Genomic DNA, 20,499 nt, shown 5'->3' with positions numbered 1-20,499 from the left:
TTAGTTAATTGTGGCAGATGTAAATGTAATCTTAATTAATTGTGCATCCCTAGATGATAATGTGCAACACTTTACAGTAGGCTTCTATATGTTAACATTAGTAAATGCATTTGGTATCATGAACTAACAATAAACATTTATTAATCTTATATGATTAAAACTATACTCTTGTTCATTTGGTAGTTCGTAATGCATTACAAGTATTATATTGTGGGGATGGGGTTGTGGTAGTGTGTCTGTCTGCGGGAGAGAGAGGTGAGGATCGTCACCTGGGTTTTCATTGTCTATAACACCTGTTTCTTGTTATAGTGATGGTGGAGGGAGACCTGAAAAAGCACGCAAATGCGTCAGAATGGCGGAGAGAGACAGCAGAGAGTGTTGGCTGCATGTGCCCGTCATATTATAGAGAGAAACCTCAAGATTCGTTTGTGTATGTTTGGCCACCAAGAGCCCATTTTTGTTAAAGTTTTGTGTGACACTGGAGGTGTAAATAAAATACTCACGTTGATAGTTCGCTGCCTCCTGACTCCTCCATTGCCCAGAAATCACGAATCTGCCGCAGTGGTACTGAAACCCAGGAGTCCATCAGAGGATAACGTCATCATGGAGTCTTCACTGCTGGGTGAAGTAATCAAATCCCTTGCCAGCATCCAGCAGAACCAACACCAAGCCCTGGAGCAGGAACAGCGTTTTCAACTCCTGCTCCAGGCCCAAGCGGAGAACGGCATGTGTTCCGGAGCCTGATCGGCAGAGAGGGGGCTGCTGCTGCGACCTACCTCAATCTATTTGAGAAGACTGCCGAGGTGTGGAAATGGCTACCCGACCAGTGGGTGGCCCACCTGTTACCGTTGCTCTCCAGGGAAGCGCAGCTAGCGGCCCAGCAAATTCCTGCCTCCAGCCTCCACGACTACAGGGACCTGAAGAAGTCCATCATGCAACGGGTCAGCCGTAGTCCTGAGCAGAACCTCCAGTGCTTTAGATCCCTGAATTCCAGAAGGCACGGCCACCCGTTCACCTTTGCAGAACAGCTCTGGGATGCCTGTCGTCGATCTGGTGACACTGGAGCAATTCATCTCCCAGCTTCCTTGTGGGACGGGCGAGTGGGTCCAGAGCCACTGCCCGGTGTCACTAGAGGAGGCCGTCCAGCTGGCCAAAGACTACATGATGGTGTTTCCCCCCCCCCGCCCCTCCCATATCCGTCCTGTTCTGGCTTCCCCTGTCTCCCTCCCACCCAATTTATTTATTTTTTTTTTTTTTTATCTCCTTTTCTCCCAATTTAGAATGCCCAATTTCCACTACTTAGTAGGTCCTCGTGGTGGCGTGGTTACTCACCTCAATCTGGGTGTCGGAGGACAAGTCTCAGTTGCCTCCGCTTCTGATGCCGTCAATCCGCGCATCTTATCATGTGGCTTGTTGTGCATGACACCACGGAGACTCCGCATGTGGAGGCTCATGCTATCCGCGATCCACGCACAAATTACCACACACCCCATTGAGAGCGAGAACCACTAATCGCGACCATGAGGAGGTTACCCCATGTGACTCTACCCTCTATAGCAACTGGGCCAATTTGGTTGCTTAGGAGACCTGGCTGGAGTCACTCAGCACACCACAACCCAATTATTAGTACCGAAGAGCCATCGGTTAAACTCTCTTCCAGGCAGCTCACCATAATCTAATGGCTGGCCATTTAGGACAGGAAAAAAACACTCAACCGAATAATGGCCCGTTTTTTTTATTTAGAGTGTGGAGCTCGGTCCAGTTTTTTTTTTATTTTTTTTACCTTTTCTCACCCAATTTGGAATGCCCAATTCCCAATGCGCTTTTAAGTTCTCGTGGTCGCGTAGTGATTCGCTTCAATCCAGGTGGCGGAGGACGAATCCCAGCTGCCTCCACGTCTGAAACTGTCAACCTGCGCATCTTATCACGTGGCTTGTAGTCTTCTATATGTTAACATTAGTAAATGCATTTGGTATCATGAACTAACAATAAACATTTATTAATCTTATATGATGTTAAATTAAAACTATACTCTTGGTAGTTTGTAATGCATTACAAGTATTATATTGTGGGGATGGGGCCGTGGTCATGTGTCTGTCTGCAGGAGAGAGAGAGCGTTGAGGCTTGTCACCTGGGTTTTCATTATCTCTGACATCTGTTTCTTGTTATAGTGATGGCGGAGGGAGACCTGAAAAAGTGCACAAATGCGTCAGAGTGGCGGAGAGAGACAGCAGAGAATGTTGGCTGCATGTGCACATTTTGTTAAAGTTTTGTGTAACGCTGAAGGAGGAAATAAAATACTCACATTGATAGTTCACTGCCTCCTGACTCCTCCATTGCCCAGAAATCACAAACCTGTTACATATATATTAACATTTGTTAATGTTAACATTAATTAACATTAAGAATAATAAATGCTGTTAGAGTATAGTAACTGTTGCGTAACTGTCGGCATGTTGTTTTCGACAGTTCCTGTACCCTAGGATCGGCCACATAATGCTGACTCACTGACAAGCACCATCTCCCATCAGACATTCTTGCATTGGCTGAAGCATGTTTAGCTTTCCTTGTGCCGCGACAGGAAGCGTGTTGCATGAGCAGCGTGGGAAACCACGCAACCAAGAATTTGCATCCTGCATTGAAACCAGGTTGTAATAGTGTTCGCATAATCGGTGAAGACCACGTTTCGGAGGTTGCTTTTTTTTCCTCTAGCGGTACATTTTTAATCCACTGATGGTTAGGTTTAGGTTGGAGGTTTGGGTTGGGAGGTACAGTTTATAAAATATTGTTAGTTTTCACTGTAATAAATCCTGTACAGCTGACAACAGCTTGCTTTTTGCACCCCTCCATGGACATTTCACCTGGAAAATTGAGATCACACATGCCCATACACCCAGCAACACTTACCGTTTTGGCCACTGGGGGCAGTGTTTTTCATTTCCAGTTCCTGATTGCCCTGTCGGGGTTTATTTTGCAATAATGACTGGCTGACTGTAGATTATCTCTTACTTAATGTATATAACCTTATAGTGAGGTATTACCTCATTAATGCCATCTAAAATGTTAACCTTTTAAGCATACTATAATAAAAAAAAATCCATTCTCTCTTGTACTCGCTCCATGGCTTACTTCGAGAACTCTATATTAGAAATACACTGGGGTCCATAAGTCTGTGAAAAATTCTGGATTTTTATTTAACCCTTTAACAAAACAAAGTTTTTGGATTTTGAAAAGGAATTTTTTTTTTTTTTTAAGTTAAGGCAAAATTAAAATTTACGATTCTGCACTATTTCTAGGTCACTAATCAAATAAGCACATTTGTGACGTTGACCATGTTAGCGCCTTTCTACAAAAGCACACAGGATGCTTTTTGGAACATTCAATCAAAATCACATGGATCATCAGTTTATGCCTCCTCGAGTACATGCTTTTATTAAAGAAAAAAAGAGACTCCATATACTCAAAAATCCTTGCCAATTTTTATTCAATTTTACACACAAATTGTTATGCTGATAATACCTCAAATGGAAAATAAAAAACAATTTAAAAAATGAAGCATTTTCAGCAATGATCTCTTCTTTTGGTAGAATTTTGGACCACACTTTTTTCCTAGCACATTTTTTGTGCAGCATCTTTTTAACATTGATAAATTATTGAACAGTGTCAAACACAAACCAAAAATAACCACACTCTATGTCAATCAAAAAAATACCCCAACAAACATTTTCACTGCAGTGTTATGTTTAAGCAAATTTATAAAAGAACTGCACACACTCTAATATAAATCTATACTGAACCCTGCTGGCTGTGGACACATATATGTCCAACATCCATGTTTCCATCCAATGTTGGTGTGATGAGTGTGCATCATTTTTCTGAGCTGCTTCTGTGGCGGGAAAGATAAGAGGGTTTGAGAAGGCCTTTGAACTGCTGAGCATCAATCGCAGATATCTCTCCCCTCTTGTTTCAACCAGTTCCTCAATGTATTCGACTATTTTACCAACCCAAGCAGGGCATACAATAATGATAGCCAGTATGTAAAACATACTGTGTGGTGGTGTGTGCAACATATAGTGTTGTGCACTCCCTCTCTCTCTCTGTATGTGTGCTCCTTGTTTCTTTGTCTCCTTATCCATTTGCATGCCAACCCTTATCAAGCTGGGCTGTCCTTTCTTCAGCCTGCATCCTAATTATGCGTCTCAAAGAGAGAGACCAGCCGGCCTCCTACATCTGACAAGCATCTGACCAAAAGCTGCATGTCTGATGACTAAATCTTGTTTTGTTTTTTTCGAGAGAGAAAATACGACCATCACTCCAAGCTTACGTATGTTAGGGGATCCAAGTCTACCATGCTTGCTGGAGGGAAGGAGGATACTATTTTTGGAACTATGACTCGACGGTAAGAATATCTCAGGTTAGAGTTACTGATGCTTTGGAGATAGAAAGTGTTTTTATATCTATTTGTCACATAAAAAGGCCTCTGAAAGCAAACTCAATCTTGTGTGCTGAGATTTTGATTTTGGAAAGTTATTTCAGCAAAGCAATTACAGTTCTAATCGACAGGTGTCTTTCCTGAGCAAAAGCAGAACAATTTAAATGACAAATGCATTGTGTAATATGTGTAGTTGTTGTAAAATGTGGTTTACATATATTTTAGGCATTGTGTCAGCAGATTTTACTTATTATTCGCAGACAGTTCAACTGCTTGCTCAAATGGAATCAGAATCATCATCCTGATTTTTTTGGAAATGACGCATGGAAGAAATGCCCTTTATTCTTATAACAGACACAGCTTTCAGTCTTTTATTTTGTTTTAATGGGATCGTTCAGCCAAAAATGTAAATTCTGTTGTCTTTTACTCTTCTTCTTGTTGTTCCAAAGTCATGTGAAATTTTTTTTTTTTTTTTTTTTTGTAGAATGTTGATGCTGCTCTTTTTTTCCATCCAATGACATTTGGAGACTGAGGCTATTATCTCCTTTTATGTTTCATGGAAGAAAGTCATATGGGTGTTTCTTTTTTGGGTGAACTATCCCTTTAACATCTTTTTCTACCAATTTAGTAGAGCTGCAACTAACGATTATTTTGATAATCAATTAATCTAACAATTATTAGAACTATTATTTGACTATTCTGTGATTATTGCAATGATTAATCATCAGCTCATAACCGAATATTCAGCTTGTGGCCTTACTTAAAAGATTGTATTAAATGTGCTTACAAACAATAAGGAGGACAAAATCATCTTTTAAAAATACCTCTAAATGACATTCACTGAATTAAAGGGGAAACATTTTTTTTTATTAAGTTTAATTCGGTAAAGAAATTCACTGCAAAAACTCCTATTGTTATCAAGTGTATTTGTCTTGTTTTCCATTTAAAATTGTCTAAAAATACTTAAAACAAGATACATTTACTTGAGAAGCAACATGTAAGATATTTAGACTTGCTTTAAGAGTATCTTAAAAATAAGTGTATTTTTTTCACTTGGTTATACTTCTGCGAGTGCAGTAAAGACAAAATCTACTTATATTCAAGATCTATTTTCTAAAAGCAAGTCTAAATATCGTATATGCTGCTTCTCTGGTGAATGCATCTTTTTTAAATGATTTTTAGGTATTTTAAAATATTAGTATTTTTAATATTATATTCAACATTCTCAGATAACAATTTGTTATTCTACAGTATAGCTGTAAAGAAAATGTATGTTGTTTTAAAGGGGTTTTAATATTCATAAAAGAAAACAAGCCAAAACAATAACAAATGAAAAGTGTTTTGTTGCAGTGTGTAATTGGGCGAAGACTACTCTCTTTCACCTTTCTGTTCACTTCAATCCATCTTTAACTCTCAAAAAAGCAAACTCTCTCTTATTAATAGAGCTGCGTATTGCCAATTTTCTTCATGATAAGAAATGCACAGTGACACATATATTACGATTCAATAAGTCAGGAGCCATCACGTTATAATCTAGCTGCATTAAGCGTGTGTGCTTGAGGGATGAACGTCCCTGCGCCAGAGTGTGCATCAGCCGGGTGCAGTTTCAATCTCTTCCCCTTAGATCGGGACACTTCGCGCAACTCATAGAAGAGGCGCTGACCGCACAGAGAAATTACAGTTTCGGAGTTTGTAGTTATTTACATGATCTGCTTCCGTATTATTTTATCTTTATTAAAGCTATAATGCATTAAATATAACTGCATTTAAGATGTAACGCAGGGGTGTTTCCTTTAAAGAGCTCCGGCTCCACTTATTCCACAACGAGAGAGCTTCTGTATTTACTTATTTGGTATTTTTGTATAATTCCTTATACTTTGCGATCTACATCACCTGAATCTGTTTGGAAGGTTTTGAATGCATCTGGACTGTGAGGTGTGTTATTCTTCCTAGCCTCAGTCAGACGTTTCATTAAATGAGATCAAACGACTATTCGACAACGAACATTTTTGCCGAAATTTTTTTGTTGACGTTGTCGATAACATCGACTAATCGTTTCAATCCTACAATTTAGTATCTGCTTTATGGCATATAGGGAGACATAAAATCACAAGTTATAAGTTGTGCTAAAATTGGTGGCATTAAAAAGAGCAAAAGTATTATCAGGAGTGTTTTATGGTCAGTTTGTTTTATATATTTTCTAAATGGCTAAGGTTCCATGCCAGGCATTAGCGAGAAATCTTTTTCAAGCACACCCTCCCCCCACACCCCCGGGGGTAAAGTGAACACTCATCTGCTTGTGACAGGGCCTCTCCATCTTTCTTCTCCCTGTTAGACAGGAATGTGTGTTTTTTCATACAAAAGAGCCTCTCTAACAGCAACGCAGTTAGCCTAGTGCAAGCAAAATATGAACAGAAGCCACCATTTTACAGTATAAAGGTTTCCTGAACTGTTCTCAAAGCATTTCAGTCAATGTTTACTTATTTTCAATAACTGGCATTATATCAATTTAAAGAGACAGTTCACCTAAAAATAAAAAGTCTGTTACCATTTACTCACCCTTATGCTGTTCCAAACCCATATGCCTTTATTTCTTCTATTAAACATTTTGGAAATTTTGAAGAATGTTTGCACTGCTGATTATTCTTTTCTCCATTTAATGAAAGTGAATTGGAACTAAGGCTGTCAGTCCCTTAATATTCTGCCGAACATATCCTTTCGTGTTAGAAATAAAGTCGTACAGAATGACATAAGAATGACAAGATTTTTATTTTTGGTATACTATCGCTTCAAAAGAATATTTCGTGCTTAATACAAGTTAAACTCAATCGACAGCATTTGTGCATAATGTTGATTACCACAAAATGTTATTATGTTTGACTTACGTACTTTTATTTAAAAAAGGCACAAATCTGAGTTGCAGTGAGGCACTTACAATGGAAGTGAATGGGGCCAGTCCGTAAACGTTAAAATACTCACTGTTTCAAAAGACGTAAACAATATGCATGCAAACATGATTTTAGTGTAATAAAATCCCTTACTAACCTTTTCTGTCTAAAGTTAAAGCCACTTTTACAGCTTTGTTGCCCTGACGATGTAATGTCATCAAGAGCTGTCAGCTTAATTGCTTGAAGAATTACTTCCAGAGAATTATTCATTCTTGTACATGTTAAAATTGAAAAAATGTTTTTTTTTGATACCAGGATATTAAAAACAGCTATAAAATTGCTCTGTTTGTATGGTGTGCTGTTTCCATTGTATGGAGTGGTTATACAAATGACTTACTATCTGGAACCTTAAGGAAGCATTTGATCTGACGTCAAAATACAGATGGGTTAAGATTATTCAATTTAACAAAAAATAAATAAATAAATACAAAAATACTGAAGACAATTCTACAGCCACTGTACACATACCCCAGGGGATGTTTCGAAAGATTCTGGTTTTGTTTTGTTAAACCTACTATTTAAACAGAAATGACCATTTTTAGATAAAAATACTAAAAATACTAGGGATGTAAATAACTAATTATGATTAATTATATGATTTTGGAAAGCAAAATAATGTGTACAATATGGGGAAATGTTGACTTTTTTTTTTTAAAAAGACTGAAATACTATTATTGATACTGTTGAATGATATATATATATATATATATATATATATATATATATATATATATATATATATATATATATATATATATGATGTAAAATATGAGAAACACATTTCTGGTTTGGTGTCAATAAAGGGGATACTGTATTTGAGTCGATGTGGGAAAACAACGCTTTAGGTGACATTAAATTAGTTATTATAGCATCATTTGATATGGTAGAATGTATTTGTTTTTTATTGGTAAATTTATGGGAAAAAATTGTGAGAATAATTTTTTTTTTCAATGAATATGATGTGTCAGTGTATAGGTCAACATGGTTCTCAAATCGGTCTGTATCAAAATGATTTTTGAAAATCCATAACCTGCAATCCTGAATGACTGGAAAGGTCATGGAAAAGATATGGAATTTTACTGGTCAAAAGGGTGGGAACCCTGTATATACCTATTCTCCCGTAAAATAATTAATCAAGATCAATGCACAGTAACAATTGCCACCATTTTCAATCTGAAAATTTCAGACTGTAAACCCAGAAAATAACTTTCTATCTAACAGAAACACAAAATAGAAAAACAATTACTTTTTTTTTATCAGGATTAGTGGTGGGGAGATTGATTTAAATATTATTTCTGTATACCATACACACGCATACATACATATCTGAACATGTAGCGGGAAAGAGGAAATTAATAATTTACACGGTTGTAAGCAACATTGCCTCCAAAATCAGCAAGCAAATGATACTTCATTCTGCTCAGGAGCCCATACAGCTGTCCGGTACTAATTACTTAATGAAAAGATCAAATTACTGGCTTCTTTCATCTGCGCCCCAGATCCTTGCTGAAGCCCAACTCCAAACTATGTGCTTTGGCATCGTCCTCACTGACATCAGCACTCAGTCCTGTGAAAACTAACACCACTATCCTAAAATCTAAACAACTTTCCTCTTGAATTTCATGGGGTTTTATATCAGTTCAATGCCGACTGAGGTGCATGTGCTGATAGAATAATTAAATGGTACAAAAGCATACCTTATTGATTGCAAACATGATGCCATAGCTGCAGGGTTTTCATGGAAATTAATACACCTTCATTCTCTGATCTTTTTTCAGGCCTCTTGGAGATTCGTGACTGCCTGACCATCAAATTGATTCAGCATCACGCTTTAGCATAACACATGTGATCAACTCACAAAATGTAGTTGTAACTTGTGTGACAAGTTCATTGTAAACACTTACATGATTTTTAGCCCTTCTAATTTATTTCTGGACTACTGTTATTAAAATGGCCATGCTTTAGAAGCCATTTTGCAAACACCTCTAATGCAAAGCAATTTTCAGGACACTAATTGCGAGGATAAATCCCCATGAACAACCTGAACTAAAAGTCATTGCAAATGGGTACAGTGATGCCGGGTCAGGACTGGGATTTCAGTATTTCTCCAATTCCTAGATCACCTCTATACACTTCAAAATAAAGGTTCCAAAAAGGGGGTTTCACAGCAATGCCATAGAAGAACCATTTTTAGTTCCCATAAGAACCGTTTTTGGAAACCCATGGTCTAAATAACCTTTTTTCCCCACTACAATGGGAAGGTTCCATGGATGTTATAGGATCTTGGTGGGACCATATATGCCGATAAACAACGTTTATTTTGTGTATTGAACCAACCAGATCCTAAATCACTAGGCCATTTTTAGTTCTTCAAAGAACCATTTTTTGAAAACCCATGGTCTAAAGAACCTTTTTTCCACTATAATGGGAAGGTTCCATGGATGTTTAAGGTTCTTGGTGAAACCATATATCCAGATCCTAAACCACTAGGCCATTCCGAAGACAGCAAATAAGAAGCAGATGGACTTTGAAGGTGGACACCATGGGCTTCATTCTTTTTTGGCCTGTATCTTAGTGTGCTCATTCATATAAACGTATAGACTGACACATGAGGGCGGCGCTCCCTGTAACTCCACAGTGACGTGATGAGGCTGGTCCTTGTCAAACCTACCAATGAAACAGGCCTTCTTGACTCCACCGGCGCTGCGCGCAGCGAAAGGGTGCCGGAGCATTGCAACGCAAAGCGGCACTCGCAATCCGCCGCAGGTGAGGGGGGGATGCAGCATCGGTACTCGGGAGCTGTTCATCAGCACCACCACCACCACCACCACCACGCAGAGAACAGGGGCGTACAGAGCACAGCTGCCCCTAGACAAACCACCCCGGTGTACAGTCTGTCCGAGCCAAAAGAGAGCCAACAGAAGCTGCCCAGCCCATTTGGTTCAGCAGCACCAGTGCAAAGCCATGGGAGCAACCCAAGTCTGCCAGACTGTTCCAAACACTCCCTGAGTCGGCAGCAGAGCATTCGAGGAGCTGTCACGCGAGCGGAGAGGTGGGACTCCCCGTGCAACCAGTGTCGCTTGTCAGAGTCGGGGAATCCAAGCGCGTGGAGTGCGTCGCAATCGGGGAGTCAGCATCATCGCCAACCAGATCCTTTCGCATGCAGCTGCGGATTGCACGAGCAACAGCATCAAACCCAGCGTCACAAGCCGAACCACTCGAAACCGCTCGTTTTTTGCAATCCGACTGACGTGCAGCCGCAGCTGCAGGTCCAGCAACAGAGGTTGCTGAGGAGCAGCCTGCCCAACTGCTGCGTGTGGGGATCCGCGGAGCTAAGAAGTCAGCAGCCCACTCTGCTGCAGCAGTTCCACTCGCGACAGTGCCATCACGCCCGCGCGTGTACGCCGGATAGATGCCAGAGAGCCAGGAGCTCCGTTTCACCGCGGAGTAAAAGCAGTCCGCTCTCCTCTGACAGTCGCCTGTGGCTCGAGGAGAATAAACACAGACACGAAGGGCATAAGGTAATCCTGCACATACCGATCGCACTCAGACTGATGTTTAGACATGCAGTAGGCCTATCCGCCGTTTATACATGCACTCTGTGAAGTTGTTGCTTAACAGGTGGCCAATTTTATCAATGCACTCTATTGCGCAGGGTTCAGCTTGATAGAAAGCGCGTGCGGCAAAACTGTGAGGTCATGCTTGAAATCACTTGCCATTTTTGACATATAATTACGCCAAGATAAATGCACTGGGCATAAGGTTTGTAACTGAAGCATTTCGTAGGACATAGGTATTTGTGTTAACCTCGAAAGCATGGAAAGAACAGTCGGGGAGTGCTTGCAACAGGCTGAATCTCATGATGGCGTTTAAAGAGATGTAGCTAACAGTAAATAAGCGCTATGAATCCCGGTTGCATTTAATTCATCTGTGTCTCATTAATATTTAGTCTTAGTGGGAGTCTATCTGTCTATCTATATATCTATCTATCTGTCTATCTATCTATCTGTCTGTCTGTCTGTCTGTCTGTCTGCACTAAAAACGTAAACCTAAAATGTGCTTCATGTGTAATATAGAAATTAACTGTTTTTATTCAGATATCTATCTATCTATCTATCTATCTATCTATCTATACATATATATATATATATATATATATATATATATATATATATATATATATATATATATATATATATATATATATATAATTACTGAATAAACCTTAATACATTAGATTACACCAAGAAAAACCAATTTTGAGGTGGAAATAGCTCTTTAAAGGAATATTCCGTGTTCAAAACAAGTTAAGCTCAATCGTCAGCATTTGTAGAATAGTGTTAATTGCCACAAAAATGTAATTCCACTTAAAAAAAAAAAAAAAGAAAAAAAAAAGAAGAAGCAAAAATCGAGGTTTCAATGAGACACTCACAATGGAAGTGAATGGGGCCAGTCCTTAACAATAAAATACTCACTGTTTCAAAAGTATAGTCACAAGATGTACACTGTATGCATGTTAACATATTTTTAGTGTGATAAAATCGCTTATTAGCCTTTTCTTTGTTATATCCAATTTTACAACTTCATTGCTATGAAGGCATAACAGTATAAACCCTAAAACCCTAAATGACCCTAACAACTACAATTTAAACAGCTTTACAGTTTTAAGAGAAGAACTAATGTACAGTAAGTGCTTTTATAAAATTATAACCTTCACATTTCTGCCTTTAAACCCTTCAAAAAATGGCCCCACTCACTTCCATTGCAACTGCTTCGCTGTAACCTTCATTTTTGCTTTTTTTAAAGAAAAGGAAGGATGACCCAAAATAATTTTTTGTGGTAATCAACATCATGCCACAAATGTTGTTGGCTGAGCGCAACTTGTTTTGAACCTGGAATGTTGCAGGTTTCCACTTTTTCTATCAATCTATCTGTCCATCTATCCATCAATCCATCCATCCATCCATCCCTTTATCCATACATCCATGTGTTGCACAGCTTCATGTGAAAATAAAAACCTTGCAAAGACCAGAGGCAGAAAAGCAAGATAGAAAGGCAAATCAGTGTCATTCATTCCTTCTGGGAGAGCCGACCCTGTTTCTGCCTGGCTGTTCCATTTTCTGCCTGTGTAAGCCAAGGGAAATCCCCCTTGAGTGGCACTAACATGTACTTCAGGCCTGTATAATACATGAAGGGTTAGACATCACTGCTAGAGCAGAGAGACATCAGTATCAGTTTATTACACAATGCAAAGCAGATGGAGGTAAATGCCATCACAGATCTCTTACCATGAAATCTCCCATAAGTCTTTCCCTTTGTTGTTCATGTCTGTCTTCCTTTCTCTGCTTGACTGGTTCGTATGTGTGACTGTATTGTTCTTGCACTGGAGAAAGTGGTTGTTTAACCTGTGGTGTTTGCTTAATTTTCAATGCAATTAATTATTCAATGCAGTGGTTCTCAGCACAACCAAAAAAATGGGTTGCAAGTCTGTTAGCGTCATGGATAGCAGGGAAAAAAACAATGCTAAATGCAATTAATAAAAAGCAAGTAACCATATAATCGTGCATAGTTAGGATAACAAAATAAATGAGCTTATCAACAATAATAATAAAAAAAAAGAGTACTCTTATCTTTTGTTTTTGATGTCAAAGGCCAAGCATCCAGTCAAACTCTATAGTCTTTTGGTGCAAATGTACTGTATATGTTATGTTCTTAATGCCTAATACTGTATTAATACAATATGGCACAGTGTTTGTTCTATGTGTTAGGCTCGTAAATCACACTTCTGCTGTTATATATGCATTTATTGAATTATTATGCATTATTATTACACATTATATGAAATTACTTTTGTACAATGAAACAATTCGTTACTGTGTTGCAGTAGGTTGCAACTTGATGTCCAATGTAAAATCTAGATCCTGAAGCAAACCAATCGAAAGCTACTAGGTTGAATGCATGGTTCAGAATCAGCTTAACAGTGATTGGTTTGAAGTAAATAACCCTGGGAACTGGGTAACATATTTAGCTGTTTGTACAAATTGCTCTTTTAGGAAAACCACATTTATGCAGAATTCTCACCACAGGAGGTGTAATTATGTAAATATTTACACATAGTTTACAATCAGGCTTCTTGATTGTTCTTCAGAGGAAGTTGAGGGACTAGGATGTGCCGTGGATGTAAGGGAATGACTGGCTCAATCTGAAAAAGCAGGCATAGGGGAGAATCTCCGGGTGTTGGTATACTCTGCAGCTGGTGTTCTGCTGCTTAATCAAGGGTAATTTGTGGAGAGTATAATTGGCTGAGCTCTCTTGTCTTTGTGTGTATTCGAATTAATAATAGGTCTCTTTCTGCAGTACCTACGGTGTGTGTATGTGTATGCACATGTCTTCTGGAACTGTGTCAGGCTATGTCAAGCCCTATTGCTGAGATAGCATAGATGATTAATACAAGAATATGTTCTAGAACCAACGTTTTTCACTTAAAGAAAATATACAGTATATTTTTTTCATAGTCAGTATTAGTGTCATGTTTCCAGTTAAAATATATCTTTAATCAAGATACAGTAACTGCAAGATATTACTTGTTTTCAAGAATATCTCTTGAATTGACATACATTTTTCTCACCCCATTGGCAAATATATATATATATATATATATATATATATATATATATATTTCTTGTTTTAAGCATAATTCATGCAAAATGTTGTGAAGTTTATGCTTAAAAAAAAAAAAAAAAATCCCATTGGGGTGAGAAAACTACATTTAAATTCAAGAGATATTCTTTGAGAACAAGACTTATTATCTTACACAGTTTTGCTTTTCAAGTAAATGTATCTTCTTTTAAGGAAACTTATTATTTTAAATGTTTTTTACCAGAAAGCAAGACAGAAATACTGATTAAGAAAATGAGCAATGTCTTAATGTATTAACACTAGTTTAAACACCTGGTCTTTTGGGTAATATTGTTTTTTTTTTTCTCTTTTTTTTATTTCTTTTTCTAATCATTCTTTGCTTTTCTGAAGTCTGTTTCTAAATCTAAGGTTTTTGTTTTTTTAATGTTGATACTTGATTATACTGCTGTTGTTGTGCTTTTCTTTTATCCCGTGAGAGCCCCTGCATTATTTGTGTGATACAGCACTAAATTACACTTGGGAAAAGAATGAAAATGATGCTAAATTGAAGTCAATTGCTTGAGGATGTAAATGCAATCTTTTAAAGCCATTATGTATGAAACTGTTTGGAATCCACCACAATGAGCACATTTACATGCACAATCTTACAATGATTTTGCTAAATGAGCCAACTGTGTTTAAGGTCACAGAAATGCCTTAAACGGTTTTCCTTTATCGGGGTAAGGTCATAAAAGGCTTAATTATCAATCGAACGGCACACAGATGTCACGTTCACACAAACAGCCTTTTCCAGAAAAGTACCTACAATTTCCAGTTTAGAGGTCACATGTGAACATGACCCTTTTGAAAATACTGGTAAATTGTGCTCTGGAAATTTTCCTTAATGCGAAGTTGTATTATTACCTATACATTTCCATACTGATGGTATGTGTGATCAGCATTTTTGGTACATTTACCAGTAAAAGCAACCCGTATAATTTTCCTGTAATTTACCTGGTTGCATGTGTCTGCGGGGTTATAGATTTTGCCTATTACCCCGATTTTGCATTTCACCTTCTTACCAGCTTGTCCAATATTTGCGAGTGTTGTGCACATGCGACTTTACGTTGTGATGTCAAAAGCAGAGAATAACCTGATCATTTTATATCTCATGTAATCACTGTGTTTTTTTGTTGTTGGATGTTTTTAATAAGCTGATTTTTGGTAGTTTACAGTGTATTGGTGTAAATGGAAACACACTCATTGGAGTAGACAACTTTCGCAGTAGTAACTTAGGTGTTCTGAGTGATTTTAACTGCATTTCAAGGGTGTACTTAGAAATCTGCGGTTGATAAGTTGTTGTGAGTGGTTGCTAGGGCATTGCTAGGCCATTGCTGCCCTGAGTCAAAAGAACACATCCTTAAGTCTCCGTGCGATCATTTTGTAAAGTAATAACACACCTTTTCTCAATAAGCCACACAATTTGAGGTATAATTCATGACATTAGCATCATCATATTAACAATGATGGTTGTCCATAAATACTGCAGTTGTACAGCAGTAATATAGAAGAGGTAGTTCAATTTACATAAAAATCAAAATGACTGTAACAAATTGGTAACACTTTACAATAACGCAATAGTTAACATAACCTAACAATGAGCAACACTTTTACAGCATTTATAAATCTATATACGTTAAAGGTGGATAATTAATATGAATTAATGCAATATTAGCTAAAATTATCAAAAAAATAACAACAGTATTTTGAAAAATTAGCATTAACTACTGTAGACTTAATCAGTGCTAGTTCCTGATACCTAATGCATTAACTAATGTTCCACAAAACTTAATTCAAAATATTTTTCTTCTTTTGTCTTCTACAGTATATCATGCAGGCTCTTAGGTGAGAATTTTTGCAAAATGAGGGAAGATGTCTATGTGTAAAGATCGCATTTTGATAGTGGAGAGCAGTTAGAAAAGAGAATATTGAATAGCCGGATGTGTAATCGGCTCTCAGGTCTGCTGCCGACATTTCATTACAGTGAGAAACCTGGAGAACAGAGAGTCTGATGCCACATCTGAATGAGTGCAAATTCAATGTCAAAATAGATTTGCTAAATTGGATTTGTACGGACCAAAGCTTGCAGAGAGGGGAATGAGGGAGCAAGGGAGGGTGAAGTCTAGGGACCCTTCCGCTTTGACACGCACAGAAGAGAAAATTGGTTAATACAGAAAATTAGCGAAATGTGAAATTGTGAGGCTGTGACGATGAAAATACTGTTGCAAAGTGGTTCATACTTAGCTTGTTGCACTGAAATGGATACAGTGCAGAGTAAATGGAGATGTTGATATTGATAATGGTGATTATATGATCTGTAATTGTTGAATATGAACATGTGGAGTTTATCCTTAAATCAGCAGAAAAAAAGACTCTTCAAGGTCATGCAAATAACTTCTAGCTTTTTCATCTTTGTTTTACAGCTGCTGTGTTGTAAATTACGTTAGGAAACATTAGGAAAGAAAAATCACAAATTGGATCCCTTTAATATCTCAGTTGTTTCTCCTAGCAAGCATTGTGATTAAATGGAGAGCACTACTGCTTAAAGCTGAAGTGTGTAACTTTTTCAATGTTAAAATACTTTCTCTTATCCCAGCTTACAACAGTATGTACAGACAACTATAAGTAAGCCATCTCCAGGTTGATTTCCTCAAAAAATGTAAAAATTGTGTCTCTGTGGCACTATAAATTTGCAGCCCGTCCATCGACCTCCATGTTGAACTCTATAGTCTGTAGGTCAACAATAGTCTTGTTTAGTCCTGAGCTATGCAAGAGTAACCTCCAAAATCTTTCTCTGGGATTGTATTTTAAACCTTAGAATAATGTCAATATTCAAAGTGATCCTTCAGGAGCAGATTTGTACTGTACCTTAATGTTACAAGAAGAAACACTATAACGCAATTGACCACTGGCTCCCTCTGGGGGAAAAAAATAGCTAATTTTGGCAAGTGGCAGACCATGCTGGCTTTGGAAAGAGCAGAAGTTTTGACAGTTTTGCTGGGTACTGCGATTGAGCACTTTTATCAGAGCAAAAGTCACTGTTTCCTGGAAATCTGTTCTGAACCTCTGGGTATCTGTCATTATGTTTATAACTAAATTGTATTTTAAAGTAAAGTAGAGGCAGACTTACTGTAGATGATGCAAGGAGAGCCAAAATATATCTCTCTAGCTGAAGTAGCCTACTGTAGTTTTTTGAGAAATAAAATTCTTAACAGTGTTGTGTGTGATACGTGTTGTTAAAAATATCCTGTCTTAAAAAGTACAGACAGCTAAGACATTCATTGGTTGATTTCCCCCAAAAGTGCATAAAATATATTAAATATATATTTTAACAAATATAATAAAGTACATCAGATCACATACTGTAAATAATAAAGATTATATGCATTAAAGGAATATTCCAGGTTCAATACAAGTTAAGCTCAATTGACAGTATTTGTGGAATAATGTTGATTACTACAAAAATTTATTTCAACTCGTCCCTCCTTTTCTTGAAAAAAAGGAAAAATCGAGGTTACAGTGAGGCACTTACAATGGAAGTGAATGGGGCCAGTTTTTCGAGGGTTCAAAAGCAGAAATGTTAGGATTATAATTTTATAAAAGCACTTACATTCATTCTTCTGGTAAAACTCATGTATTCTTTGAGCTGTAAAGTTGTATAAATCAACATTTTAACAGTCAATTTAAGGTTTTAGGGTTTGTTGACATTACATCATCAGGGCAACAAAGTTGTAAAATTGGCTTTAACTTTAGACAGCAAAGGTTAGTAAGTGATTTTATCACACTAAAATCATGTTTGCATACATATTGTTTACGTCTTGTGGCTATACTTTTGAAATAGTGAGTATTTTAACGTTTACGAATTGGCCCCATTCACTTCCATTGTAAGTGCCTCTCTGTAACCCAGATTTTTGCATTTTAAAGAAAAAGAGAGGCAAGTCAAAATTAATTTTTGTGTTAATCAACGTTATGCCACAAATGCTTTTGATTGAGCTTAACTTGTATTGAACCCGGAATATTCCTTTAAAGTACTCCACTTAAAAAAAAAAAAAACACGAAAATAGCTAAATATATATTACTGTAGTAGTGTGTATTATTGTATTAAATAGGATATCCAAGGTGTTCCCAAATGGTACAGTATGTACAAAAGTGTACTTGTAGACACGTTCTCTCAGTCCGTTTTGTGAGAGACAAAAAAAAAATAAAATAAAAAGCTCTTCAGGATATGTTTTTTGTTGTAATTTAAGGAAAACTCCATGTAAAGACTCAATGAGAACAGTCTCACACCATGGTGTTGACAGCCATTGGCTTTTGAGGTCTGTAATACTTGTTTTCTAGTCCTGAATGTTATTATTTTTGTAACCTTCGGTACTAGCTGCAGTGCTGTTACTGAACAGCCCAGTGCAGTAACATGGATAAACAGAATTGTTTCAGTGAACAAAGTAAAACTGTTAGTTGTGCTGAGAGTTCAAGCAGCAATGGTGGAGGACTTAACACTGTCTTTATGAAGGTTCTGCTAAACCACCAAAACCAGATTTGTGAAAGGTTTCCAGGTGGTGCCACAACTAGTACTAAACCTAACCAGGAGTGAAAATGTACTTTAATCTTAAAAAACTTTAATCTTAAAGTTCATGTTTGAAGGAGTTTGTGCATGTGAGATGTAAGGATATACTGTAGGATTTAATAGTTTAAGTTCACATTGAAAATATAGGGTTAGAAATCAAATTCAGATATTTAATATCTAGTTTAACCTCGTATGCGGGTCGCATACACATCATTGGACATTGTATTTTGGCTTTGCTATATGCAACACTATTTCATTTAAACTCATGTGATAAAACAACATGGCGCTGATCACAGCAGAGTTTGTCTTTGGAAGAAACGCCAACAAAACTACATCTGGTAAGAATCCTAATTAAGGTTTTACATAGAAACATGTTTGCGTCAAAAGATTAGGGTCTCTGGTTTCATCTGATATGCCATTGTTAAAATGTGAATGATTTATCGTGAAACACTACGCTGCTAAACACTATGTACACTATAGTGTACAATAGCACAAGGTCTTCATTAGAAATCCTATATTTACTGTGCATTTTCACATTTAGAAAAAAAAAAAATCTTTCAGAGGCTATATATTGAGTTAAGATGACAATACATTGCATTTCGAGGACCAGTGCAAACAGACAGCACACTGGAGGTTAAGTCATTAACTAAATCGGAAGCAAGGGAGCATCCTACTGCTTTCCTATGAAGCCAAGTGCATTCAATCCAAACCTCCTATCAAAAGTTCAGTTTCAGGCTGCAGATGATGTTTGGACCACTCAACATGTTTGGCAAACATCAGGCAATGGTAATCAGTACATAGATTTAGAATTTATAATGTATAATTTTATTTTAACATGGTTGACAGTGATTGGACGATGCTGGCCATTGTTTTGAATCAGAATTAATTATGCTCATTTCTGATTGGTAAAATGCTTCAGCACTATCTATCACTTGTTTGTTTGACAGTGCGAACATTGAGAACATTGAGTTTGTTTCCAAAGTATAAATTATTGTAATATAAAAGTCAAATCAAGTCAAATAATTTTTATTTGTATAGTTTTTTATTTGTGCCTTTCCGTAATGTCTGTAACATCTCAAAAACATGAATAACCAACATTCTTGGAGACATAATGAACAAATTGATGAAAACATTTTTACAAACCATAGCTTGGTATTACAGTATTTAAAATGTCACAACTTAGTCCCGCTGTCCACATATGTGGACATTAATTCTTAGGAAAACTATTTGCTCTAGAATTTATTTAATCTTTATTTTTTTGCATGTTTATTAAGTGCTAAAAAAAAGGGGGGGGGGGGAAGAGACATTGCACATAGCAGTCATGCTCGGGTCTCAGGAGGTTAAATATGATAATAAACAGAAAGTTTTAGGATTTAAAAAATGTTTAAACAAAAAAAGAATGATGTAAAATGAAGAACAATTATTTAAGATTCTGCATTATTTTTAGGTCACTAATCAAATGTAAGCAAATTTGTGACATTGGCCATGTTAAATCTTTGGTAAAAAAAAAAAGGTCAGATTTCCTTGCTTCCACTGAAGCACACAAGATGCTCTTTGGAACATTCCCAGATCATGACGGAAAAATATGGATCATAAGGTTTTACTGAAGAGGGACATACCAAAGACCAAGAAATTAATGTTAACTTGTCAATTTTCAATGATATGTTTATACTGATAATATAATTTTTAATGAAAAGAAAAACTGTATTAAAAAAATAATCAAAATACCATTTGCACTAGTACACTCAGATTTAAATCCCATTGTATTGTTTTCAAAGAAGCTGTCACTATTCTAATTTCTAAGTCATTTGGTCTGTCTAGTCTGTTAGAATGTGGGTATACACTGTGTGCTGCCTATCAGAAAATGACATTACAGA

The 20,499-nt window shown here is 37.0% G+C and overlaps 1 protein-coding gene across 1 annotated transcript in view; it reads left to right on the top strand.

Moving 5' to 3' along the window:
• The first annotated feature begins 10,025 nt into the window (after positions 1–10,025).
• The window catches only part of LOC127414740 (small conductance calcium-activated potassium channel protein 2-like), a 44,144-nt gene continuing 33,670 nt past the window's right edge, over positions 10,026–20,499 (top strand). Inside the window, exon 1 of the mRNA XM_051652982.1 lies at positions 10,026–10,901. Coding sequence (XP_051508942.1) covers positions 10,026–10,901 — 876 coding nt within the window. The remainder of the gene's footprint in view (positions 10,902–20,499) is intronic.

This window comes from Myxocyprinus asiaticus, chromosome 24, assembly GCF_019703515.2.
Source record: "Myxocyprinus asiaticus isolate MX2 ecotype Aquarium Trade chromosome 24, UBuf_Myxa_2, whole genome shotgun sequence".
NCBI lineage: Eukaryota > Metazoa > Chordata > Actinopteri > Cypriniformes > Catostomidae > Myxocyprinus > Myxocyprinus asiaticus.
Note: the sequence above shows the minus strand (reverse complement) of the source record. Positions and strands in the feature narration are given on the sequence as shown.